This window comes from Miniopterus schreibersii (assembly GCF_964146895.1).
Source record: "Miniopterus schreibersii genome assembly, chromosome: 18".
Taxonomy (NCBI): domain Eukaryota; kingdom Metazoa; phylum Chordata; class Mammalia; order Chiroptera; family Miniopteridae; genus Miniopterus; species Miniopterus schreibersii.
In genome coordinates, this window is record NC_138121.1 from 11,416,585 (window position 1) to 11,444,440 (window position 27,856).

General features: G+C 44.7%; 1 protein-coding gene across 1 annotated transcript in view; it reads right to left on the reverse strand.

Moving 5' to 3' along the window:
- CDH8 (cadherin 8) overlaps positions 1–27,856 on the reverse strand; it is a 269,040-nt gene that overhangs the window by 229,912 nt on the left and 11,272 nt on the right. The window contains exon 2 of the mRNA XM_081119970.1: positions 23,547–23,997. Coding sequence (XP_080976096.1) covers positions 23,547–23,798 — 252 coding nt within the window. The 5' untranslated portion in view covers positions 23,799–23,997. The remainder of the gene's footprint in view (positions 1–23,546; positions 23,998–27,856) is intronic.

Below are 27,856 nucleotides of genomic sequence, written 5' to 3' on the forward strand. Positions count from 1 at the left end.
AGTGAAACAAAATGTGTTACATACATAGGAGGAAGAGGGGCGCCCACCATATGAATCTACTCTCTGGGACTAATTTATAATAAAGAGTTTAGAGGAGAGCGTATAAAGGATTGGAAATGTATTGGGTTTTCACTGTGAGTCAATATCATTTGGAGACATCACTTAACCCTAACAAGAGCCCTTAGAGCTGAGGATGATCACAACTGGTAGCGGAGAAAGCTGAAGCTTGGCTAATGGGTAGTGGAGGGGAGGTTCCAATACAGACCAGACTCATTTCGTAGTCTCATATCTCATTACAATCTGATGTCAAAAACATCAATCTCCCTCTTATTATAATTACCACCAGCCCGGTATTCTAGATTGGCAAAAATACTCAGTCTCTAAAAATTGTTCACTCTTGCCTAGTTTTTTGTCTGGATATTAATACTAATACTAATAGTTAACATTTACTAAGTGTTCACTTTGTTTCAGGCACTTTTTATAAATCGCCTCATTTAATTTCCTCAATAATCTTACGAGCGTTGTAATATCTTCATAATTTTTCAAGTAGGGCAAGTCTAGTTCGGTAAATTTCCTAAACTGACATTTCTAGCCAATGGCCCAAACCTCTCTGACTTCATAGCATTAAGAGCCCGGGCTGTGATCAATGTACATTCTATTTATTCTTCGAGGACAAAGTTGTTCCATTAACAAAAAACATTCTATCATCGCGACTCTCGGGAGATTGAGGACATTGCTGTTCTTGGTTCCTTGTTTCTCTGAGGAATTATTTTTAAAGGCAAAGGGAAACTTAAACATAAGATGGAATAGTAAAAAAGCAAAACAAAACACCTAACTCAGTGCCCCACCAACGCTCAGCACAGAAATACCTGTCCTAAAATTTTAGCCAGTGGTTCCACGAAGAATTACCTTCCAAAGAGAGAGAACTACACAAAAACAGAGCCACAGATAGTCAGGGGGTAGGATTGGTATGCAAGGCAATTAATTACCTAATGGCATATACAAAATGTGACATTTATCCTTGATTAAACAGGTGCTCTTTGCACCAAGCCCTGCATTTTAAATGTAAATATTTTTAATAACAGTATAAAACCATTTCTGATAGCAGGCGGCAGTTCCTGACAATCCAGCTGCGCCTCCCCCCACCGGCCTGCCCTCTTGAGCTACAAATACAAACAAAAATCCTTCATGTTCAGATGATAGAGTCTCCACAATGAAATAAACACAAAAACTGAACTACAGGTAAAAACCAGTTTATTATGTTTGTTGTAACAGTTAGATGGGAAGTTTTCAGTTCAGATTAGATATTTTAAAAGTATTTTGTTGTTGATCCAAATAAGTAATAAAGGCTGCTGGGCGACCATTTGCTGGCAATGTTTAACACCGTGGCTCCAACCCCTCTAAAATTGTGAAATGTTATCCAGGAAAGCCCCATTTTAGGCTGAGTAGCGGCAAAGAAAAGCTGCTGAGGCCAGTAATATTCACATATCCGATCACTGCATCAATATAATTAAATTGCAGAAGGAATTGGCTTTTTTGGCAAGAAAAAGAATGAAAGGATCAGGGTAGAGATAAGACTTGGACAGAGCTCCTAAAACACTTTAGCAATTTTGCTTTGGTCTGTATCTGGGCTCACAAAGTTCTTTGATTATGAGAAACATGCAGGGAACTGCAACACTTCTGCAAACCCTGGGAAGTGACTTGGCCTAGACGCTAATTCTAACACCTAAAGTCAAAAAGAATAACAAAACAGAAGCAAAATGAAAGGGCTGCTGAAATGATCATTCCACACATCTGTCCTCTTCGGCAATGCTACTGGTGCATTGTTATTTTTTTTAGATCAAGGTGATTCCAAATGTTCCAGGTACATCAATACCATGATGGACTGAAACGGATTTCCCTACTCAGGGAGGCTGGTTGGGGGCACAGTGCCGATGCTAGAGTTTGGGCAGCCAGCTCCGACGCAAGGGTGAACCCCCAAAGGTGGCAAGATGTTGAGATTCACAGCAAATTCAACGTGATGCCTTAAAGAAGGCAGAGCATCTGGGCCCGGGGAGGGCAATATACACATCCAGAGATAAAAGCAGTGCCAAGGGCCCCATCTCGAATCTCCTGGAACACCCTTCTCAGAGAGGGGCTTGTGTAGCCAAAGCTTCCATTTCTGTAGCTACAAACCATCCTTGCTGCTGTGATCGATTCCAGGGGTGATGAAATAACTGCACTGAATTGCATTAGAGCCCAGGAAACGAAAAACATGGGCTTGTTTCCATCCCTTATTTTGTATTCCTGTGCAAACAAGTAAGCACGCTGTAAACATTAATTAAGTCCTTCCCATAATCTATAGAGATTATGCTACGGGGACACCTTTCTTTGCTGTCTGTGTTAAACTCGGGATCCTAATGACATTATGTGATTTATCCGAGGGAGTGAGTTTTGTCTTTGGGACAAGCCAGAACGCAGGCTTCTGCATTCTTCCAATGCCCTGAGAAAAGGAAAGATCACATGCTGTGTAGAAGCCAACTCTCCAGAGACAAGCAAGAATAGGTCCAATCCCTGTCCATCAAAATGCTGGATCTTTGACTATGAGCAATGTATGCAATCCTTATTAGAAGACTAACTGATAGGTGACATTATGGTCCCATTTTAAAAATAAGGAAACACAAATTTGGTGGGTAGCAGGGAGTTTGGCTCAGCATAGCAGTCATCATTAAGTTCCTGCTGTGCGGGCCTTACTGCTGGCTGCTATTATAATGGATTAGAAGGGCCACGAAACCACAAACGCCCTGCATTTTGTTTGGGAGCTTACCTATCATTTGCTAGATCCTTTAGCAAATAATTCATATATTTTAGCTCAATTCCTCTTAACATCCTGATAACGTGGAAGGTATTCCCACTTCACCGACAGGGAAAGCTGAGCTGGCGTGAAAGTGCACATTAGCTGAGTAATTTTAAATAGAGTCACAATGGGACGCCTGGCCTCTGTGACTTCACTTACAACATGCCTTCACTTAACAAAACTCATAGAAATGTCAGACAGGCATCGCCTACACCAAGTTGGCAAGTTCGGGGATCCGGTTGTCTCTGACCAGCCAGAGTTAGCATCTCCGAGCCGCTTTGGGGGGCAGGGGCAGGAGGGAAGGAAACACACATCGATTGCGGCACCGGCACCCACCAGGCGGAGTGTGAGCACTTCTGGGCGCCGCCGTCTGGTCCACAGATTCTTTTTTCGTCGACTTCTGCGTTCGTTTCCCCACAGACACCGACGACGCGGGACTGCTGGCGCTCATCACCTCCCACGTGCTCGGAAGCCTCACGCAAACGGGGACAGGCCCGATTTAGGCGGGCGATGGCATGGCTCAGCATTCCGGTTGCGCTGGGGAGGCTTCTAAGATGCTTCACGTATTTCACTTTGCTTGGTACTTAAAACAACATTTGCAGCCAGATGGAAAATGTAGCTTCATCTATTTCACAGATGGGCAAGACAGAGTCTCTGAGAGGGTAAGAGTTTGGCCCAACCTTTTACCTAAGTCAGAAAGCTTGGAAGTCATCCAAGATCCCCTCCCTCCCTCCCTCCCCTGCCTTTTTCTCTCTCTTACCCAATCTGATTCCCAAAACTAGTAACTCCAAAGCTTATCTACCACTTTGGAGAGGCAAGCTGTTCTTACGGAACCACAGGATGTCTAATGCTTTGCTTTTCTAACGTACTGGCCAGTCAATATATTAAATGTATCCCTGCAACCACCTGTTCTAAGAAAATATACTCTAAGTCTTTTGTGTGAGTCAACTTCGCAGGAAATAAAATATAAAGAAAAACACCCCATTTGGGGCTCTGCAATAGAAAGAAATATATTCAGTCTTAGGCTTTATACCAAAGTGAGGGGACAATGTCTTTAATATGCAATTCAGAGAATAAAAATTCATCAGAGGCAAGGGGTTAAAGCCTTGGGGTTCCTTCATCTAACAATATTTATTAAGCACCTAACCAGAAAGTCCTGGGCATACAAAACAGAATCATAAATTATTTTTTTTTTAAAGAATTTATGGAATGTAACTCTTTTTTTTCTACAAAAGATTGTGTAATTCTAAGACTGGAGATGGGCTTGTGCTGGGATTGTTGCCTTTTTCACGCCTCATGCTACATTCAGATCAATTGAAACAGAACAGCTTCTTCTAGGTGGACAGTGTCTACCATATTTAAAAATATGTTTTCTCATTTTTGTTCAATCAAAACGAATGGATTCATTAAAAAGAAAGACGGAGGAAAAAATGCTTTTAGTCTCACAAGCTTTCATCTCACCTGCCCAATGTGGGAGATATAATCCATCCACACCTGGTCCTCTCATCCATTTACTCTCCGAAATGAATTCGTAAAACCTTCAGACGACGCATACTGATCCTAATCCTATGTGAAAGTTTCCTGTGTTCTTTAATCATGCTGAAAAGACAGTCCAGCTCTAAAGACATATGTCTCCTTCGCCTGGAGACAAAGAAAAATAAACCTAATCCATCCTTGCAGATAAATTCATCAAAACTCAAGGCCTGTGGAAGTGTTTACTAGTGTGTTCTCTATTTCTTAGTTTAGAAGATCTGAGCTGGAAGGGACCTGACAGATCATCCAACCCAATCCCCGGGAGCAGAGATAAAAATAACAGCATCAGGGCGGAGGTGGAATCCAGGCTGGAAGAGCTGGGCCTTCTAATTGTACGGCGGAGGTCTCTGCCACTGCAGGGCGGGCAAGCACTGCCCATGGGGGCAATTTCTGCCCCCCTCTGAGAACGACCCCCCTTAAAATGCTTGGCAGCCTGGCCCAGGTGAAGCTAAGGCATGCTCCAGCATCTCCCTCCCTTTTTTTTGTTTTTAATCATCACCTGAGGATATTTTTCCCATTGCTTTTCAGAGAGAGAGAGACAGAGAGAGAAACATCGATGCGAGAGAGACGCACGGATTGGTTGCCTCCTGCACGCACCCTGACTGGGTTTGGGGATCGAGCCTGCAACCCAGGAACATGCCCTTGACCGGAACGGAACCCACGACCCTTCAGTCTGAGGGCTGCCTCCCTAACCACTGAGCAACCCGCCAGGGCTAACATCTTCCCTTCTTAAGAGAGGGTTAGCACACTCCGGGGAAACATCGCCCGGCCCGGTTAAGGATGCTTATGCACAACAGGTTTTACTTGGGGAAGTATGACGTCATATGATGTTAACATATTTCCTAAAGCTGCAGCAGCTTTCACTCTAAAATCCGAAGTTATCCCATAAACATGGACCTCGATAAGATGATCGCCAAGAAGTAGGGACACTTTTTTTAACCGAAACGCATGGCACGGCGGTAACTGAATTTATAAAGTAATTTTCAGAAGACAAATTGGGTTATATAATGGCAATGAAGGTGGTTTATTAGATCCCTAATGGGGTCTACAATGTCAGCACTCCTGAAACTTTAGGTAGTTTAATTCCTACTTTGCTTTCTTTCATATGTGAGGTGAATACTCTTCATATATTTTATGACCATAGGTGGTGTTGTTTTTTAATAGTCCCTCTCTGATTTTCTAGTCTCTTTGTTCTCAAGATCTAGATTTTCTAAAAAACGTTTCATAAATCTAGTGTTAAATCAAACCCTCACCCCCCCACCAATCTAGAGTCTCCTAGAGCCTACTCTGCCGAAGAAGAGGGATTCCTCCATCATTCCACAACTCTGACAGTGTGCTGTCTGAAGTAGAAATTAAGACATCCTACTGGGTTGAGAACATAATGCATATTTCTTTGAGGCCCTGCCTGTATCACGTAGTATATGCCATCAAATAATTGGTCATGTACCCATGTACTAGGTTACTTACCTAGGCACTTAAGGTCTGTGTACGGACTACTACACCCCAATATTTTCTCCTGCTCCTACTGTGTTTCTTTCTTCTAACAGAGGACAGTTGTCAAATGATCATGGACCTCCTTAGAGCAGACTGCCAATCAATAATTATGGGAGGCATAATGTGGATCCAAAATCACCAATCGATACTAAAACTATTGGGTGAAAGTCAGATGAGGAATAAAATTTTCCCACGGTATCTCCCCACAAATTACTTATTGATTGCTAAGGGGAAAATAGCAGCGTTGCAGTGGAGAGACTTGACAGAAGCCATCTTAACCAAGTGAGCAGAGTTCGTATCATCGACATTGGGACAGGTCGATATTACGCATTTCATGACATGATGCACAGAGAAGAACACAGCATCACTTTTACAGGCTTTTCATCCAAAAATGCGTAATGTGTACTCACAGGGAATGTCAGGTGCACAGACTGAAGATGATTCTACAGAATGACTGGCCTATAATCTTCAAAAATAGAAATTTCAAGAAAGACTGAAAAATTGCTCCAGATCAAAGGAAACTAAAAAGATACAGCAACTAAACACAGTATGCCTACTTGACCCAGACCAAAAATACAAACATCTACCAAGGTTATTGTGGGGACAACTGACAGACTTTTACATGGTGGTAGATGAAATAATACTAATGTGTGAATGTTACTTTTCTTAATTATGATAATTCTCTTTGGGTCAGAAAAAATATTGAAGTATTTTGAGGTAATGGACAAAATGTGTGAAACATCCTGTGCGAGGTACTTCTCATATGTTCTCTCATTGAATGCAGAATATAAAATGACCAAATATTTTGCAGATGGAAAAACTGACCTCAGAGGGGTGACACTAACTTTTCACGGATGCATAAATCTGGGTCTGAAACACAAATTCACCACAGTTTTGCTAGGATGTCACTTCTTTTTGAGACTGGAGTTATCAAAATGGAGGGATGAGATCTGGAGGTAGAAACTCTTAGCAAAAGGATCATGAAAGTCATGGAAATAACGGTCTACATGCAAACAGGCAGCATGGTGAATGAAACAAAGCGTTGGAGCTAAGTGGATAAATGTCAGATCAGCATATCCAGACCTCTGTTCCCTACGCTGGAACATTTACCTAACCCCTTGGAGTGTATCCGTTTCTTATTAGGCAATAGAAATGATAACACCTAACTTTTAGGTTTACTATGAGAATTAAATGAGACAATGTGTGGGAAGTGCCGAGTACTGATTATGACTTGCAAGGATGCTGGAAAAGGTAATGTACATACATATCATGTTGCATGTGTTTCTGATCTTTGTATTGTGCAACTGAGATCCTGTAAAAACATGAGGTAAATGTTCCTTCAGAAAAAACAGTCATAATGAATCCCTTCCCTGTCTTGGAAATGCATGGCCTAAAATAGCTAGTGCACCACCTCTTCAAGTTCCCAAAATATGAGGGAAACCTACAAGGAAAGAGAACATGCATTTATTTAGTACCCACTAGTGTTATTAGGTGGTTTTATAAGTTCTAACAAAAATGATACTCAGGTATCTCAGCTAAGAAACATCACCATGGACCCACGATCTGCCAAAAATGGACTAGAGAAAGGCCGCAGCAGATACGGTCCAGAGAAGAGATAAGCCAATGGCTAACATCTGAGTTTTGAGGCCCTTTCCCACTTTTCTGGGCTCAGTTTCTCACACGGTTGCTGAGAAAACTAACATATTTTTTCTCAGGTAATATTTGCAGACACAAAGTCCATAGCGTTTTTAGTAGCAGTGGTAGTAATTCCAGCAGTAACTGTAGTAACAGTTACTTGCTGGTGAATGGCAATTATTATTTTTATTGTTCTTATTATTGTTAACAATTAACATGGCACTACTGTGCACTATTCTCTGCACTATTTCCTATCAACTTACTTAATGTTTTTAATGACCCTGGGAGGTTCAATGACTCCCCCAAGGTCACCTAATGGTGACTGCCATTCACTGAGGCTAGGGAATGAGTTTGGAGCCACCAAGATAAGCAATAAAGAAACACAGACATTTTACACGCAGGGAAAGAATATGCCCAGTTTTGAAATTTAGAATAACAATTTGGATCAAACAGAGAAGGTTCGACTGGAACAGCGGATGTGACTACCTGCAAGAAGAAGATTAACTCAGGTCATTGCCCGGCCCCAACTGGATGCCCAATGAAAGTATATCCTTAGACCGCATCAAATAGCAACACATTCTGGATGGAATTTTCACTTCGGGTCTTGTTGACTTGGGATTTCTTGGTTAGAACGGAGAGACGTATATCAATATTTTTTGAGGATAATTTAAACCTTAGAATTCAGTTAAATCAACGGCGACAGGAGCAAAAGACAGCGCGTGTTTGTGAGGATGTGTGGGCGTATCCACCTGCTGCAAAGATTTCTTTTCAAAAAGTTACCCCATGGAGACAAATAGCCCGAGGTAAATACACAAACTACACCTTCTGCTCTTGACTGCGGGCTCAGCTTGTCAGCCATAACGATTTACATAGTGATCCTCTCTCCTCCCGTCTGCAAAGCTGCACTAGCTTCCAGCTATGTGTTCTGTTAAGAGCCAGGAGGAGAAAAAAGCCTTCCTACAGCAAGCTGCTTTCATTGCCAGCTCTTTTCCAGGGGTGACGTGAAATCTGGGCGATGCAGGGGAGCTGGAAGATACGCTGCGAAGGTGAGTGGGTATTATTTATTTTTTTAAATAGGTAGGTTCATGTTAAAGAGTGGACTCCACCCCGCTAATGCATATCTCTACCTTGTTTCTTCACGGTGGGTGTTTATGTCATCCAGAGTCCTTGGTCATCTCTGCAAAAGCCCTGGCACGCGGTATGTCCCCGACAGACCCTGCCGAATAAATATATGCACCTGCTTTTTGGCCAATAATTTGTCGGCGCTTCAGATAACAAGTTAGTAGTATTGATTTTGAAAGTAAAAAGTGAATAAATCTGTGGAATGTCCTATTAGTTTCTGAATTCTCTCATGTGTGTGTGTGGTGTTTGATAAAATGATATAATGTGAATACTTTACCCATGAACTTCAATTTTTTATGAGACTATATGTTAGGAAACTTTAGGGGCAGAATTTAATGGCAAACATATTGATGTTTGAGGCCTGACTCAGCAGCTTTCAGTGGGCTGACCTTAGGCAAATGACACCACCTCATTAAGTCTGTGTATGTCTACAAGTTGGAATATATTACAGTGTGTACCTCATAGGATTTCGGGAGCGTTAAATAAGATAGGCCACTGTACTCGCCAAAGTGCTAGCACAGAAGTGTTCAGAATGTTAGCCATTAGTTGTATTAGGAACAGCAATCAGATTCCCTGTTTTCCTTAAGCGGGGCCCACAGGATGCAAATACCTGTGATATGGTCCCCTCTGCAGAGGGACTTCTTGTAAAATGCCTCCTTTTCACAAAAACAAGTCAGTGCAAATCTTAGGGGAATAATACAGCTTATCTCAGAGAATGGATTCAGCCATCACTGTATCTAAAGAAAAAAAAAAATTATCAGAAACGTTCAGGCCAATAATGATCCATTGGCAGGAAAGTTCATTGTTTGTCTGAGTAGAAATGGGGTTTGGGTGGTTTGCGTGTGTGGCCAGGGTGTAAAAATGCTTAAATAATTATGCATGTGAAGTTTCATTCTGCTCAAGATTTCTAAAATGTGCCCAAGAATTATCTTCTATTTCAACTTCAAATTATAGATCATTTTTTACCTGTTCAAGAATCTGAAGATCAAGCCTTTTTGAAACTTTGCACAAAAGATAACAGTAAGTAAACAGCACTAAGATACTGCAATGTAATAGCTTTGATCAAGTATGTTTTGATAATATCCCCTTTATGCAACCTCCTTGCCAGGTGTCATAGATTTAGTATTTCATTGCAATTCATATTATTATGATGGTGGCCTTCCTCTATTTGCATGCTGAGAACACTTCGCCATGCCTGACTATATATTTTTTTGTTCAGGGAATCATTTTTACTCCTATGCAGCTCAAAAGACAGTAGTTCTTCTGACCGGTGTCCCCTTCAGGGTGGCCTGCATCTTGGCAGAACTCAACACCAAAGGGAAAATCTGTATTGGGCACCTTAATGACTCAGTTTCGGGGGCAGGACAATGAAAACTCAACCCCTTGCTTGATGAGTTAGAAAAGTTTTCCTTGTGCTGAAACTTTTATAAAATCTAAAAAAATAGCCAGAACCTTGTGGAGCCTGCAAATAGCATTTGCAAATACTCCTCGAAGTCTCCAGTTCCCAAGTAGGCAATCCACCTCCAAAGCTCTCTCAGGAGAGAGGGTGTCTCCAGCGCAGGCCTCTCCTCCCCCAGCCCATCTCAGGGAGCGGTTCCCAGGCCTGCGGATTCCTCATGTAAATGTAAGGAAGCTGCTCTGCCGGCTCATAGGACATGGAAAGCGTCTCTGGGGCTGGCAACCCCAAGTGACACACGGTGCCCCACCTCTTCCCACCCAGATCCCAGCCTGGCGAACATTCCCAAAGACAGAATCCATTGCAAAAGCCTGCCTCCAACTTTAAACTAGAGTTCTCCAACAACCTTGAACTTGGGGTTTCTTCACCTGCACCATGCTCACCCAGAACTGGGGGGTGTTTGGCTGTGTTAAGGGACACAGTCTTGGACAATGGGACGCCAAGAGCTCACAAGGCGGTGCGTGCTTTTGCAAGTCTCATTCAGTGACACGCTCTGGAAGGGTGTCCATTATTTACCCAAGTTCTCAGCCTGCATTTGCCACTGCAAGTAGGGCAGTCCCTGGATTTAAGGGACCACATCAGCCACATGTGACTGGATGGTGCACTTAAAAGATAATCCCACCTAGGCCCTTCCCACCTCGTGGCAGGGGCAGGTTGCAAGATTTAGGAGCCCGTGTCTTAAGGAGCCTGCTACTCTGTAGTGCAACCTGGAAATGAAGTTATTTCAACAGACATCCTATTGAAGAGGCGTCGCCACAGAGGGAAACTACCTTCTGCAATACTGAGGGATTCGCAGAAGGCGCTGGGCAGGAAGGTGGTCCTTTGAGAAAACACTGGATATGGTATCTGGGAGCCTGGCTTCCAGTGGGGGCCCAAGATCATGTCCATTGTACTGCTTGGCTCTCCGGGTTGTTGGGATGATCCAGAGAAATATTCGGAAGAGCGAATTTTGTGTACAAATAAGGACATTTGCCTGTCCCATAAGAACATATCCATGGGCGAAGAACAGGAGGGAGAACCGAAGGAAGTAAGAGAGAAGGCAGGAAGATGCATGAGCTTTGAAATGAGCTCCCCCTGCATTCCTGTCCCTGTCCCCACTGCACTGGCCATTCTGGGACAGTGACTTAAGTCTTCCTGCACCCGAGCTTCTTGATCTGTTAAGGGGACATGGGGATGATGTTAGTAGCCTTATCTCACAGTTCAAGTGAAGGCTTAAATAACATTTTTAAAAAAATACCCTGAAAGGCACTAGATATTTAGAAAGTGGTAGTTCCCTTGGTCCAACCTAGGCGCATTCAACTTTCACCTTGCCCACTCTTTCTAAGCCATTAAAATATAGATATATTCAAATATATCTGTCAAGGGCAAAAATAGAAAACAACCTGGAGCCTTCTCTATGGCTGTTTTAGGGTATTTAAAATTAATTGCATAAATTACATTTTTATACTAGAAATATGGATTCTAATAACAAGGTATATTTCTTCTAATGATTCCAATAATTTTAGAGTTTGAGAAGATGTCAGTTGTCCAAGGGCTTACCCATAACCCTTTCCCACTCCCCCGCCTCCTTAGTAAGTATGAGCTGTGTGATGATTTCATTTAAAGAGTCATTATTAAATTACTGTGTCCATATCTAATTTAAACTAAAATGACCATGATCTAGTCTCTAGCACCAGCTGCAAGAGAAGCAAATAACTTTAAAAACCAAACTGAGTCTCTGGAAAAACTTAGAAGGAAGAAAGATCATCATGTTTGTTGGTTCTCTCAAATGTCCTGACTCGTGGCCCGGTCCTGCCAGCCACAGTTATCAGCAAAAACCATGAGTCAGAACCAGGCACATTCTGTGTGACCAGAAATGTCCTAAAAGTCTGCGTCGGCCCATCCATCCAGGGTGAAAAAAAATTATCGTGGGCCTTGTGAAAATCTCCCTGTGGACCCCAAACCCACTCCACAAAGCTTTTCTCTGCTTTTTCTCTCTTCGTGGTTGTCAGGCTATCTCCTTTTTTCTCTCATGGCTTCTGATCCTCTGTGTGTTTTTAAAATTCTGTGCTCCCCTGAAAGCTATTCACTTTCTACGTTTTCTGGGTCAAGGCTCCTTTCTTACGTTGTATCATTTGTACCGTGACTTTCTCCCCGTAATTCGGGGTTTCTGTCTTACTCTCTACTTGCTGCTTGGCCCTGTCATTCGTCTCTCCCTCCCTATGTCATCACCTAATTTGGTTTTTCTGTAATCGGGGAGGGGGGCTGGGGGTGGGCATGTGTGTTTTATTTCGACTCTCAGCTTCTTTCTGCTTGTTTCCTCTAACCTGTGGGACGGAGGAGAAGCTGGGGACACTGAAGTGCATTCTCCAAGGACTAGCTGCAATGTGGACTATGGTTTCAGCTATAAAACAACAACAACATCATCAACAACAACAACAAGACTTTACAGTGTGAGTCTAATGACAGGAAAAGCAGAGGAGAGGAGAGAAACCGTGGCTGTGATCAATAGGACCAGCCATTGCAAATGGCTAATGATTTCTGAAGACACCTCATGAGGCTGATTATAAATGTTCCTGCAAAGGCAGGGACATAGTCAGAGGATGGGCCCTGTCAAAACAACACTGCTCTAAGGGAGAAATAATAGGACACACGCACACGCACACACAGGCACGCAAGAGGGAGACAAAAGGCAAGCTGCAATGAGAAATTTTTTTATACTTTCAGGTTCCCAGAAGCATATATTAAAAAATAAAAGCAAAGAAAACTCAATATAAATAACGCTGCCACATTCCAAATAAAGCCTGTGAGTTGCTCGGGAGTCTGACTTGTTTTGAAGAGTTACAGGACTTAGTCATTTTTAATAGCCATGTTGGCTCCTTTGCCAAATTACGTTTCCTCGGAGAATCTGCTAAAGGAATGGGGGGCGGGGGCTATTCTCTGCGGCCGAAGGGCACAGTAGCAAAGGACATGCCCGGGACTGTCCCGAGGAAGGTCCCCCATGATGAGAGCTAGGAAGGGAGAGATGGAACAGAGAGGCAGGTATCCCTTGGGAAAGAGGCTCCTGGAGTTGGAAGAGGCTGCTGGGAGCCACTGCCCAGAGCTGGGTAAGAGGCACAGCCCGCCTCTGGCGCCTCTGGGGCACCGACACCGGCTCGGTTTCCACGTGGCCTGGGAATTGGTGCTAATTCGGCAAGGGCACGGTGAGTTCAAGAAACGGGTGTCCGTGTCTCTGTGTGGGGGATTTCTGTTTCACTCCACTCAGCTCTTCCCCGGTCCTTTCTGCTGTTCTGGAGATTCTCAGTTTAAGAGGAACCCACAACATCGCCCAGTCGTGGCCAAAGCTTCCAGAACTCCCTAAGTCAATGCGGCCGCTCGGAGTAGTTAAGAATTCATTCCCCGCTGGTCACCTAACCAGGGAGCATTTACTTTGGTCCGAAATGTCCATTTTCTTGTGTGCAAAATGGAAATGATAACGCGGCAAATATGTTGAAAGCACAGAGCAAGGTGCCCGGAGTGTCCAACAGAAATATCTCCTCCTGCTGTTCCTTCTACTGCATCGTTCCCTCTTCATTGTCACGTTCATTTTAAATATGAACTTTAAAATGAGAAAGCAAAGATGACAGATGCTGTGCTGGCCCTGAGAGTTGGAGACTCAGCTACAAATAAACTCTGTCCATGGTACTGGCCCTGCTCAGGCCCTGACTGCAAGTTTCATCTCCCCAGAAAGGAGATGAAAGAGGCACCACAGGCCTAGGTCTCGGGGATATTTTTCTTCTCTCAGAGGGTGTGCATCTACCTCTGACTCTGAGGAGCATGCAAAGAAATTGCTGGAGTGGCTTTGCAATTAGGCAGACAGCTCTAAGGGTCCATTCAGATCTCACCGAGCCACGTGCGCTGTAGTCATGAGACCACGCCCTGGCTCACTTTTCTGACCTGCAAGTTGGGGCCTTGGCCCAGCTCACTGGGAACCGCCCACAAGGGGCTCAAGAAAGGAGATGCGGTGTTGCCGTGGTTACTGGGACAAGCCCTGGGATCGCCATGCCCAGGTCCGACTCCTGGCTTCACCGTTTATCCCCTCCTTGTCTAACCTGTCATCTCTAACGCAAATGACTCTTCCCTTCAGCGACTCTCCCCCGATCTGGCCACGGGAGTAACACTGATCAGAGGATTGCTATGAGAACTGGACAAGTAAACTTGATAAAGTGTCTACCGTATAGTAAACATGTAATAAGAATGATCAGGTTATTTCGGTTCCTTAAGACCTCCTTTCTCGCCACCCCCGACCACTTTAATGTCTCTGGACAATGGCATCAATTTCATGGGCTTCACCCTATATTCGCAGCTATAAAGACCTATGCAAGGCAGGCGGGCTTTTCAGGATTATAGAGAAACAGAAATATGCATTCCCCCTGCCCCGCCCCTTGCTGTTTTTCTGATATCCCTCAGCCCTCTGATCAGGCTGATTTGGATTCTGCTATTGTCTCCTCTTGAAGCCCTATGACATTTGACACTCTGCACATTTCAGAGCACATCTGCCCCGGGGGGGTAAATGCATGTGGAAAAATAAGAAGCTCACGGATCCGAGCAGGGAAGAGCCCCTGCTAACTAACTTGCCTCCACCATCGCCTGCCGTAGAAAGGAGTCCCGTTTGCAAATAGATGTCACAGCCTACGATGTCCTGCACCTACCACGTGGGGTTCAAATGAGATAAGCAGTGGCTTCTACTGAAAACCTTGCCCGAGGCTCTTCCAGACACCGGGGCTCATGACCCTTTTCTTTGAGCAGTTTTCAAAATTCACTCAGCCTGGATTAGAGAGCACAAAGCATGATTCACGCTCTCCTGGAACTGACTGGCGATGGGTTGATTTCTTTAAAAAATACAAGTTTTTATTTTGATGCTTTAATATGCACCGGCATTACCTGGAGATAGTGTTAAAAACGCAGCTTCTGATTCAGTGAGTCAGGGTACGTGGGTAATGAGTGAAATTCTGCATTTCTAACTAGTTGCCAGGTGCTGCTGCTGGTGGTCTGCAGACCCCCACTTTAAATAATAAACTTACAGTGTATTATATTTCCTCCCAGATACAACATCTAAATGTTCTGAAACATGAGGTGATGAAGCCAATACCGGCGAGAAAACATATCACACCTTAACTGACTATCTAGATCTCTGAATGTTGACAGGACTGTCTGCAATGTATTAAAAAAATATATGGAGACATGACCAAATTACGACATGGTGTGTGGGTGTGTGGGGTGTGTATAGGGGGTAAATTTGACTATGATGGAAATTCTATGTATATGTAAAAAATGCTGAAATGTTAAAGAAACGACTGTTTGAAAAACATGCATAGCCAGGGCAGTGCTGTGAAACTTCTATCTTTCTTAAGTAGCATAATTCCATAAATAACTTTTCTAGGTTATTCTCATTTATTGAAAGGTTACAAGCAACATGCGGGCTGACGATATTACTTAGTTTCCAAAGATAGTTTCCCATTTCAAGGCAAAAAAGAAAACCTTCATTTCTGGTTACTACGTGGTCTATCCCCTGATAATGAGAGTCATTTAACGAGCCTTGAGCGATATAGCTGGGCCATGGCTGCTCTTTTTCTCGTCATATTTTCATGAAAGTGATAAAATTTTTGAGCACTTTAATTTATTGATTGATGAGATTGGACTTCCCACTGTATATTATAGGTGTAGTTTAAAAAAAAAAATGATATTTAGCAAATGAGTTTCACATTAAATAATGGTCCTCACGAATTTGCTATGTAGATGGCATTGATTTTAAGAAAACTGAATGATATAACATTGTCATTTATTTTACTCTCATTTTATAATGTTTTATACTGTGATAACTGCATAATCTAGAAAATAAATTGCAAAATATAAAGAAAAAAAAAAGACTTGATAATCTAATTACACATATTATAAAAATGTTTTGATATATTGGTATAATTTCTTACAGGTTCCCCTTTATTGATTTGTGGTACAGTTATTAATATGAATCGATACCGGGAATGAACTCATTTTTTTCTTTAATGTGGGTTAAGTGAATATCATTTATTCATTAGATATAATCGCACATTTAGGTTTTTTATGATCTTATATTAATTTCAATTGGGGATATTTTCATACCAAACAGACTATGTAGTGGTTATGGATATAATAAGGATTCTGCTTACATTAATATTTAAAATCAAGAGTATTAGCAATGTGTGCGTGCGTTTGAGTGGAGGGGGGGAAGAAACGGAAAAAAATAGCAGAACAGTGAAAATCGTTGAATATGAATGACCATGGTGATGGGCACATAGGGGTTCGTTATTTTTGTAAATGTTTGAACACGTACAGTGGCACCTCGATTTTCGAATGTAATCTGTCTGGAAGATCATTCGAGTTCTGAAATGTTCGAAAACCAAGGGATCCACAGCCAGCAGCCGGCCTCAGGATCCTGCCCTCAGCAGAAGCCATGGGCCATGTTCGACTCCCGAGGCGTGTTCAGAAACCGAAGCATTTCCTCTGGGTTTCCGGCATTCGTAACCCAAAATGTTCGCCAATAGAGACGTTCGAAAACCGAGGCGCTACTGCATATAATTTTCATGCCTACATACATATCTTAACAGATATATTCCAGGTACTCTACTCATATCACACTTGCATTTTTTAATTATATTCTATACACATTTCATATCTTGCTTCTGATATGTATTCCGCTGCGATCCCTCTGCATGTTATAAACCTTAGTGACTGTTAATGGTTCACACTGTTCCTGCCACATGACCGTGCAATGGAAGTCTTTCGAGTTGTGCGACATTCGATTGCCCAGTTCTTTCCTGTGAGCTCTGGCTTCCAATTTCTGATAGCAATCAATTCCCAAAACACAGGACTACTCTCATTTAGCTTCAAACATCTGCCTCAATGAGATGACCCTAAGAGAACTGGCAAAGAAATAAATGCAAGACTGTTCTTCTGAGAAGTCTGAATGAATTCAGTTTTCAGGGCACCTACAGAGGTAGGCGCCAGTCATTTACACCCTCACCTGGTCCCACCATAGGGTGTGAGATGAACAGGGTGAGGGGCTGGGCTACAGAAAAACCCAACTAGGAGATGACCTGGGATGTACTCATGTGGAAACTCAGCTAAGAGACCACACTTGCGCGCGTGTGTGTGTGTGTGTGTGTGTGTGTGTGTGTGTATTTAGGGTTTCTGCTGACTTACAAGACTAATATTATTCCATTTATTTATATCAGCACCAAAAGACTTCCAACAGCTCTGGGATGCCTGCTGTTTTCAATTCGGGACATCGGGCAGGAGGCAGACAACCCCAGTTGTCGGGCCAGATTGAGACACGCGATGCTGACTTGCATTCCTGCCAAATTATTGGTGCACAAGGCTCCGTCTGAGTAGGAAGAAGCTTCACAAAACGAGAGGGAATTGTTCTTGCAAGGCCGGGGATACAGTTTGGCTGTGGCCGCGTCGCCCACTCACTGCTCTTAACATGCAAATGGCCAGCAAAAATAATGGCACGTCAAGCGCAATTTTCTCACCAGCCACTGACACCGTAAACGGCAATCGCAGTGTAATTATTCGGCATCCCCTTGTCCTTCACACTAAGCACCACCCAAACGATCTCCAAGGCGCGGGGAAGAGGGGAGGTTAGAAGGTCAAATTTAAAGAGAGAAAATGACTCAGTGCCTTGGAGGGAGAGAATTATAAATAGATGTGGCATCACCAGCGAGAGAGTTCTATCCAAATAAGGAGCTGCTCCCGAGCCCAGGTAGGAGGCAAGACACTGGGAAAGGGAGCAGAGGAGTTTATGTAAGAGAGAGGGTTTGTAACAGATCTCTGGCCACCTGGACGGCAAACTGTTTCTTCCCAAAATAAAGCAGTCGGGGGAACTGAGGATCACACAACTACAGGACGAGCGCTGAAGGAACCTGGACCGAAAATTGATAGATGCTACTCACATTTTTTAATACGGCTCAGCCCCCCCCTCCCCATTCCACAGGGATTTGTGTCTTCAATATAATTCTGTAATTCACTATATAATGACAAGTGAAGACGTGTGGCCAAGAGAAGCCACGTGACTTTCTCTTTTGGCTCCTTAGTAGCAGAGACCAAAGAAAGCAGCCGGATCTCCAGGGGAGCCTTGCCCACGGTTCCAACTGTGACTCAAAAAGAGTCCAACCCCAGTTCTCCATCTTCCGGTTACCCTGACCCTCCCTCAGCTGCCCAAGGAGCCTCCCGTACATGTGATTTCCTCTGCTGGGAATGCTCTCTCTTTTCATCCTGGTTCACCTGGTCATGGCTTCTCAGCTCACAGGTGATTACCTTGGGGAGGAGTCCATCACTCCACAGCACAGGACAACCTCCTCTGTGGACGTGCATCTATAGAACCATGTTCCTTCATTGCTTTTCAGAGAGAGCGTGTGGAAGGGAGGAAGGGAGGGAGAGAGACATCGATGTGAGAGAGACACATGGATCGGTTGCCTCCTGCAAGCTCCCCAACTGGGGCTGGGAAGCAAATTCTACAACCCAAGTACGTGCCCTTGACCGGGAATTGAACCCACCGCAATCCTTTGGCCTGTGGGCTGACACTCTAACCACGGAGCCGCACCAGCCAGGGAACTTATCTCTGTTTTAATGTGATGTTTGTTCTCATGACTATTTTTTTAATGTCTGCCTCCCCCTAGTAGCCCATCCGTTCCACGAGAGAGGGTGTTCCATTTATTTACTCAGACCTGAGCATCCACAGGCAGCAATGCTTAGCAAACAGCAGATGCTCCATAAGAACCTGTGGGATGACTCGATGGGTCGTCTTTGTGACTCCCAGTGCAGGGCACTCAGATGGCACCAGGCTGTCCCTATCAAAGGATCCGTGCGCATTTTATCACAACGACACGATCTTGGGTCTTGATTGCAAGATTTCGGTTTTGTCTCTCCCTTTCCCCAGAGCAGAACAAATAAGCACACAGGGCCAAGGGTTGCACGCACCACCTTACTCTAGGCCAGTGCTGGCGGAGAAAGTCAATGCTGGAGGTCCGGGGCCGACGCCCGTGGAATGCTCAGTAGTCAAGTGTTTATGAACAGGCTCCGAACCCCCTTGCTCCACAGAGAACTGGAGGCAGGAATGGAGTCTGTTTGGCTGGTATTTGTGTTGCAGAAATTTAGAAAGAAGCTTCTTGGTGCACTCCGGGCCCTAAGCATGAGCATAAGTTTGCAGATGGATTACAAGCTAGCGGAACCCCCATCCTGCACCGCTTCCTGCCACTGCAGGGGGGCAGCCTCCACAGAGGGGAGCCTGCAGCCTCCGCAGGGAGAGTTGTTTTAACGAGTTCACTAGTCCACTAGCACTTACTCAAGAAAGCCTTTTAAATTCAGTATCTAGGAACAATGTTTGAACTATCCAGCTGGTCTATAAACTACCACGATGAGAGAAAGAGAGAGCATGAAAACAACGCACTGGCCTCTTTATTGAAAAATGCCCTTCGTACTGATTCTGATGGAATTAATATTACTTTGGTGAATTCCTCCATTTTTTTTAGGTGAATCATTAATTCATTCACTCACACAAAATATTTACTGAGCACTTCCCGTATGCACGCAGTGGTCTAAGATCTGGGGATATATAACAAAGAAGAAAGGAGACCCCCAAAAAATTTTCTTTGTAGAACTTGCATTCTAGTAAAAGACAAATCACAAACAAGATAAAGAACAGAGTATGTGAGATGATGGTGATCAGGAAGGAAAAAAAATAAAGCACAGTCCAAGGGTATGAAATCCTGGAGACGGGACAGTTATATTTCAGACAGAACGGGCCAGGGAAGGGTTCCTTACCAACGAGGAGATCAACTTCATTTTAACTCAACAGGAAATATACAGGCTTATATTGCTTCCGCCCAGGGGATCCTCAGCAGTCCTAGCCTATCCCTGTGATGTTGCGTAAACCTTTCTGTCCAAAGGGGCACCTAACTTTATACTCCACCCAACCAGGCTAAGCGACAGTCGCCCTTCAGTACACACTTAAAATCACCTGCAGTCTAAGTCACCTGGGTTAACTGAAAGGGCTCTTCTTTGGGCTCTCAGAGCTTTGTGCTCACCTAGTGATGTGTTTGTCAGTTTTTCCACCACTCCAACTACACACACACACACTCATATAATTAACACAATCACGGCTGCGATCATCATGTGTAGGCACTATGCAGACATTCTTGTATTTACTCTTATATACTCTTGTTTATCCTAGTTGGATAACCCTTGAAGAGTTTCAGTAATTTTCCCCAAGGTTAAGAGCCAGAAACTGGCCCAGCCAATTTTCACACCTCTGGCGAGTACATCTCAAGGGCTTAGCTCTATCTCTGCGCCCAGCTGCCCACAGACAGGGTGAAAACAGACAATGGGTGATGTAAGGGCCTATGCAAAAGTCAGTCACTCAGAAACCGCTCTGCCCTTGAGCTTGAACTCAGTGTGCCGCCCGAGGCCCTCGCCACGGGGACTCGCAGGAGGGCCTCTGAAGGGCAGGTGTGTTCGGAAGGAACTAAGGCCTCTCAGCCGGGTCCTGGGGAGAAGCTCCGCGGCGGCCGAGTGGTGTGGAGCGGAACGTGGACGAGTGTGCACCGAGATAACACGCTGTGAAGCACCGGTGGGCACCCCGATACGGATCACCCCCACACTCAGCCTGCCTCCTAATCAGAAGCAGTCACCTGAAGTGTATTTTTGGCTTCGCTACACAGCCCAAGAGCCTTAAAGGCTAACCTGTAATAATCCAGGAGCAATTTCCTTTAAGGGGAAATATGTATGATTGGCAATGTTTGTGGAAAAGCTCTTCAGAAGAGAAGTTGAACTCGGATTTCCCAGTTGTTTGGGAATTGGCCGGGGTAGGGAGCATGACAAGAGTTAATTCGTAAAAACAGTTATTAAGATGAAGGGGCACGTTGGCTATTTCAAAGTCCTGGGGGTGTACTGGCAACATTTCTGTCACTCAAAGGAACATGAATTTGAGTATTACTGAGTCACAAAAGATGCCCAGTGCCTCTATTACTTCATTTAAAGAAAGGGGGTGAGATTAGTCATCAGATTCTGTGAGCTCGAAACAAAGAGTAATTTAATAATTTCTTGTCTTCAGAAAAAAGTGGGAAGTCCTCCTGGGCATGATGTGTGTGTTTGTTTATATCATACAAGACACCATCAGTGAGATATACCTCCATAAAGAGTTAACTAATAGAAGCAGGGAGAAGATATCTATCAGCAACACGTGTCTGAAATTATCCAGAATTTCACCTGGTATGAAACAACTTGCCATACATCTGACCAAAGAAGTTCTGAGTAACCAGAAAGTAAGAATTTAAGGATGCTACATTCTATGCTCAATAACTCTTTTTTTTTTTTTTTTTTTTACAAGATTTTTAAATTGATTTTTGAGAGAGGGAGAGGGAGAGAGAAACATGGATGTGAGAGCAAAACATCAATTGGTTGCCTCCTGCACACCCCCTTCCCAGGGATCAAGCCTGCAACCTGGGCATGTGCCCCGACCAGGAATCGAACCGGCAACTTTTCAGAGCATGCGATGATGTCCAACCAACTGAGCCACACAGGCCAGGGCTATGCTCAATAACCCATAAGTGCAAATTATAGTTTAAACACGTGGCAGCTAGTTACTAAGGTATAATAGGAGATTGCGGGTAAAACTATGGCCTTGGGAATCTCTAGCCTGATTCAAACTCAGATCATTCACTAGCTCTATGATCTTGGTTTGGGTCACTCATCCATCTAAGTCTCAGTTTCTGCACTTACCTCCCCCCCAAAAAAAGAAAAATGATGCTGGTGAAGAAGCCTACATTCAAAACCCACTGGGCAGATGTGTTTTGGAACTCGGGATTTTGCACACAGAAACATGTTCAGGTATAAGAACTGTACAGTAGTAACACCCTCAGCAGGGTCTGGGGAAGCACCCTGTAATCAAACACATTCACTTTTCTTCTGGGAAATACAGGAACAGTCACAGTAATGGGATGAACTGTGAACTGTAAATAGCTCCAAGTCAGTGCTGCTACCTGAGTTTGTATCAAGCATACCAAAAAATAAAATAAAAGTCTTTCAGAGATTTTTGTATTTTGGACTAATGAAATAAAGGTATAGGCTTATACACATATACACAGACCCATACAAAGAGGGGGAAGGAACTATTGTTAGAATGGGATTATGCCCACGAAGCGTTTTTATAATAGTGCTCAGCACTGTCATAGAAAACACCCAATCCTGGCAGAATTCGAGCTCCCTAAAGGCAGGAATCATTGCTTTGTTCATTGATACGCCCCCATGTGCCTAAAAGAGCTTTGGACCCACAGCAGGGGCTCAACAAATAGTCTTTGAATGATTCATGTCTCCTCACCCAGGTTTCCTTTGTCCAAGCAGCACTGTAAGAAATGAGAAAGCAATCCTTGGAGAGGCTCGATTTGCTGCTTTGCAAGGTAGGGGCAGGAAACCAATCAGAAGTTCCCAGCGGGACTCAAAGAGTTAAGTCTTGAAGACCAACATTTAATTCCTTTATTTTTCTTTTAAATCACTGCATTCGGGAAACGAATCACATTGGCATGATTCACTTCCAAATCTGACTTATCAGGAACATCATCCGTTGCCAGGCTCATAATTGGAATCCTACCTACGAGGACGGTGTGGGTCGAAATGAACAGGAGCTTATGAGCGGTTCCGAGGCATAAACACGGACCGTCTTCAATAACCCACAGTGTGCCTTTGGAAAGCAGGAAGCACCTCGCCACGCAAGAGAAACCCGCCTACCTGCCAGCAACAGAACACGTGCAAGCCCGTCTCACACATGCACACGCACATACCACGGTATTGCAATTTTCATTTGACACGTTGGATTCCGTCCGATCGTGGATGAACCAGGCTCCCGGTGCCAAGTTCACTCAATCACAGTACGAAGCATCGTTAAGCATCCACGCAAGGAATTTCCCCGTCTTAATCCTAAATTAGTGATTGACGCAACTAACACGCAAACAATCAGAAGCAGAAACCTCTACCTGAAATCGGAGACACAGGGCCTCATGATAAAAACGAAACAAAATAACATTTTAGGAATCAAGGCGGTATAAATTCAAACGGAGAAAAAAATGCATACCTCTTCCAAGCACTGCGAGTCGGAGGAGAGGTTTGGCATACAGGGGTCTGGGATGAAACAAGAGAGAAAACCTTTATGTGTGTGTGTGTTGCACAGGGTTGTTGCATCTATGATGGGATGGAAGGCATGGAGGAGACGAACTTCCCCCAGAAGAGCAGTCTGCCTGCATTTAAAACGGTTGCCATGAGATTAGTCACATTGCGAAAGAAACCAATGGGTAAACGAACTAACCATCTGGCAAAACACTACTTAACGGCTGAGTGTGTCGGCAACTGTGACAAGTCTGAGGTTCAGATCTAAGGACAAGGGACGGATCCTGAGCTTGGGATCTTAAAAACGAAGCTTACCCGGCCAACAAGAATCGGTTCAGGTCCAGAAAACTCTTCCAGGACAAACATTTGATTCCAAACCCAGCCTCTTTTGGAGCGGTTCAAAATCCGCTGTTCTTCCCTCAGCCTGTTTAGTTCCAAACGGGATCCGCTCATTGCCACTTGAGACGGATTCATCGGAGCCGTGTAAATGCAAGAGGGGAGAGTCATCCATAATATTATTAATGGAGTCCAGAGATCCAAGAGCATTTCCGCGAGCCGTTCTGGCATGGTCCCGCCAGTTAAGCAAATCGCCACGAAAATGAGACAATTACTTTTTTTGCCTCCGGTCCGCAGCCATCCAATTCATCATGCGGGGCCGAGCGTTTACTTACAGGTCTGCCGCGAGCTCGCAGCACAGGGGACGGACATCGCCCGAGCAGCGCTTCTAGGGCCCAGAGCCGCCGGCTTTCCTTCGCATGGAAATGTCCTGCCGAAAAATAAAGGGCGAAGAAAAAATCCACTGAGACAGGTTTTCAAATACAGTCCCCACTGCTCAAAATCAGGTCAATGAGCGACACCAGACAGTTCCTAAAACTCTTTGAGTTAAGAAAGTCGGTCTGAGGAACGGAAACCAGCAGGCTAATAGGTTCTTTTTGTTTTTAAGCTTTATTTAGATTTAGTGTTAATAGTTTATCTTTGCTACTTATCAAAACTTGCTTCAAGTATAGTAATAGAAATTTGCTCCTCCCTCCCTCTCTCCCTCCCTCTCTCCCTCCCTTTCTTACTTTTTTTTTTCTTTTTAAAAATATCTTTATTGATTTCAGAGAGAGGAGGAGAGAGGTAGAGAGAGAGAGAGAAACATCAATGATGAGAGGCATTGACCGGCTGCCTCCTGCACGCCCCCGGCTGGGGATGGAGCCCGCAACCCGGGCATGGGCCCTGACCGGGAATTGAACCGCAATCTCCTGGATCCTAGGTCGACGCTCAACCGCTGAGCCACACTCGGCCAGTCACAATTTTTATTTCTTATGGAAGTCGGGCTGCGTGCTAATGAAGCCCTCTCATATTCTTGTAGAGGCTGCAAGCCTTAATTTTTTTCTTTCTTCCTTCCTTCCTTCTTTCCCTCTAACATTTTCTCTCTTTCTTTCTTTACCAGTTTAAAGATGGGTTCTAGTTCACTTTATGCCGCACTATGTGAGGAAACCAGCCTTTAATGGATTTTTTTTTTAATTTATGAATGAGAATGGGAAGGGAAGTTTCCCCAATTTCTGTAGTTTTAGCTGCCACAACCCATCAGAAGGGATCGTCCGGCCCGGGGTACAGAATGCAACCCTCCGCCAGGATGCTAATAGCGAGTGAGTACAATTAGAATGCTCCCGGAGAGGAGGCCTGTGACGTCCAGCACGCAGGCCGCAATCAGGGCAGTGTCAGGGCTCCCATTCTAAATGCACAGTTAAACAGGAGATTTCAATTATGCAAAGCTCCTTTGGGAGCAGAATGCGGTAAAAATACAATTTTCAATTGAGGAGATTCCGAAAGGGATGGGCGGAAAAAAATCCCCATTACCTCAGGTGTCAAATGCATTTTTTGCTTACCTTCAGCGTGGCAAAAGGTGTTCCCTCCCTCGCCAAAAAAAAAAAAAAAAAAAATTAGTTTTAAAGAAATAATGTTCACTGCAGATCCCTGAGAGAAGGCTTGTTGAATTAAATTAAATGGGAAGATAATTTCTCAGGAAGCCACTGGGGACAGTTGGGCTCAGGGAATTCATAATTGGGTAGGGGACCCTTCGCCTCTCTGTCCCTGGTTCTACTCTGTCTCAGGGTGGGGAGAGCAAGGGTGTCGTTGCCATTAGCCGGGCCAGTCGGCGGGCTGCGGGAAGCCAGCTGCAAGGGGCATCTGACCCCACAGGACAGCCAGGGCCGTTTTGCCAGAGCTCAGCTCAGTCCTGAGGACTCTGTACCTCGAAAGCGGCTCCACCCCGAGGAGTGGACACAGGGGCCACCGCAAGCAGCAGCTGATTTGGAAACTGAGGAGAAGCTTTCCGTAGGAAACCAACTCAGAACAAAGTCCTCGCCTTCCCCCGGACCTGCAGCTCGCTCGGGGGACTCAGCCGCCTTTAAAGCAAGTTTCCCTTAAGATCTTTTCTCATCCCGGCGTGACCGCAGACCCTGCAGGCTTCCGATTTCAAACGACACAAAATTCAAAAGGTCTTGATAAGTAAACCCCGATTATGAAAATATTCCTGAACGGCCAGGGCAGATATTTGCTTAGACAACATTTACGGCACGTGCGTCCCAGGCCGCACTCTCTCCTCTTTGCGGGGCCGGGCTCAGGGCTGAGGCAGGGTCATGGGGTGCTCAGGGCGTCTTTCTTGGGACAGAAAAGCCCGGGTCTGAATCCCGGCTCACCCGCTGTCCCCCGTAATGATGGAAGACATACTGAAGTTCTCTGAGCTTCTGTTTCATCTTCTGCAAAAATGACAACGATAACTCCCTCTCTCCAGGAGGAGGGAGAGCCAGAAACAAGACACGTGTAAAGCAGCCAGGACATGGGACGCGCTCGCTGAGCTCTGAGGGTGGCCCTGACATGGTCCCTGCCCTCCGGAGGCGTTGGTAAGAAAGTGAAATGAATGCACAAGGAGGTCAGCTGGGTGACCTCTGCAGTAGAAGTGAGCGAGGTACCAGGGTGCCCCCGGGGCAGTCAAACGTGGGAGGGGGATGTTGGAGGGGGCGGGGGTGCTGATGAGGGAAGGGCTGGACCGTCTCACAGCAAGGGTGAGGCTCATTCTGGTTATGGAGCCTCGGCCTCAACACTGTTCAGGGGAATGAGACTTGTCCTCTCTACAGACACCCTGCCGTGGGACAGGTACAGCTCAGAGCCCAGGGGTGCCATTCTCCGCAGCCTGAGAGCGGTGCAGGCAGAACCGTGAGACCCTTGCCATGGTTTCTCCTGGCATCGGCCTGCCTGGGGTTTGCGTTCTAGTTAAGGAACTACGCTCGCCCTGGCTGGGGGGCTCGGTTGGTTGGAGCACTGTCTCATGCTCCCAAGGGTCACATGTTCGATTTCTGTTCCGGTTACCCAGGCTGCGGGTTCGATCCCCGGTCAGGTGCATGTGGGAGACAACCAATCAAGGTTTCTCTCTCACACTGATGCTTTTCTCTCTCTCTCTCCCCGCTCCCTCCCTGCCTCCCTCTCTGAAAATTAAAGAACTTCACTCACCGATTGTACAACTGGGGACCAGCTAACGACAATAACAATGATAATAATACCTACTTGGGGGTTTTAAATATTACAATGTGGGTAAAGCTATTAGAAAAAGCTGGGATGGACTGTTATTTTTAAATTGTGCCAAATACTCTGCTAGTAGACTCTGGCATCTGCTGTGTTGTTAATGATCCTGGTATAGGGACGTTTAAGCCCATTTAAACTCATAATAGACATTTCTTTGACGGAAACCATCAAGTAGCACTCAGGATAAAAAGTGACATGACCAGTGTCCTTCCTGAACTCCCCAAATCAGGTAAAAAAAAAAAAAAAAAAATAGACCCTCGAGCAATTTTATATGATGACAAAGCTTCATTAGTCAGAGTGAAAGGATTAATAAATATATGCGGAGCCCAAAATAGTATCCATTAACACAATATCTTACAGTTAGATTAAGCTCACTAGGCCTCGCACTGTTTTGTTCAAAACCGAGGCACAGAATAATTAAGTGACTTGCCCAAAGGATACCTCCCATGAGAAGCAGATCATTATTTCAACCTAGGTCATCTAACTCCAACATTCAGCCTCTCCTCTTATTATGTAAATATCTGAGGAGCATATACTGAGTTTCCAATGCTGGGAGCAGAAAGGCAAAGAGGTCAGAGCGTTTATCTTCAGGAAGCCAGGAAGCAAAGAATCTAAGGAATAAAGACTCAGAAATATGTACTTATAATATTTAGTGTAACATAGTCTGAGAAAAGTGAGGGGAACAGAGTGATGGGCATGCTTTACAGAAGGCTTCCTGGAGGAAGTGTCACCTACACGTTGAGAAGTAACTACCCAACTGGGGAGGAGTAGGTGTGAAAGGACAATGGTCCCTCAGAGTAGATGCCAACTAGGGTGCCTTCCTGTCTGCCAGTTCTTTGTGAAGAGAACAGCATGCCTGATTTCTCCCAAGCTTTGGAAATAAAAACGCATACCCTCCCACGGAGAGGGTATGGGAGACAGATGAGCGCTATTCCAATCCAGCCCCTCGTTTTTCAGAGAAAGCTTTGTTTGCACCCCCGTGCAAAGCTTCTAGCACCTGAAACACTCCTAATACCCCCTCCTCAACTGTCGCCACATTCTCGAATCCCTTATAG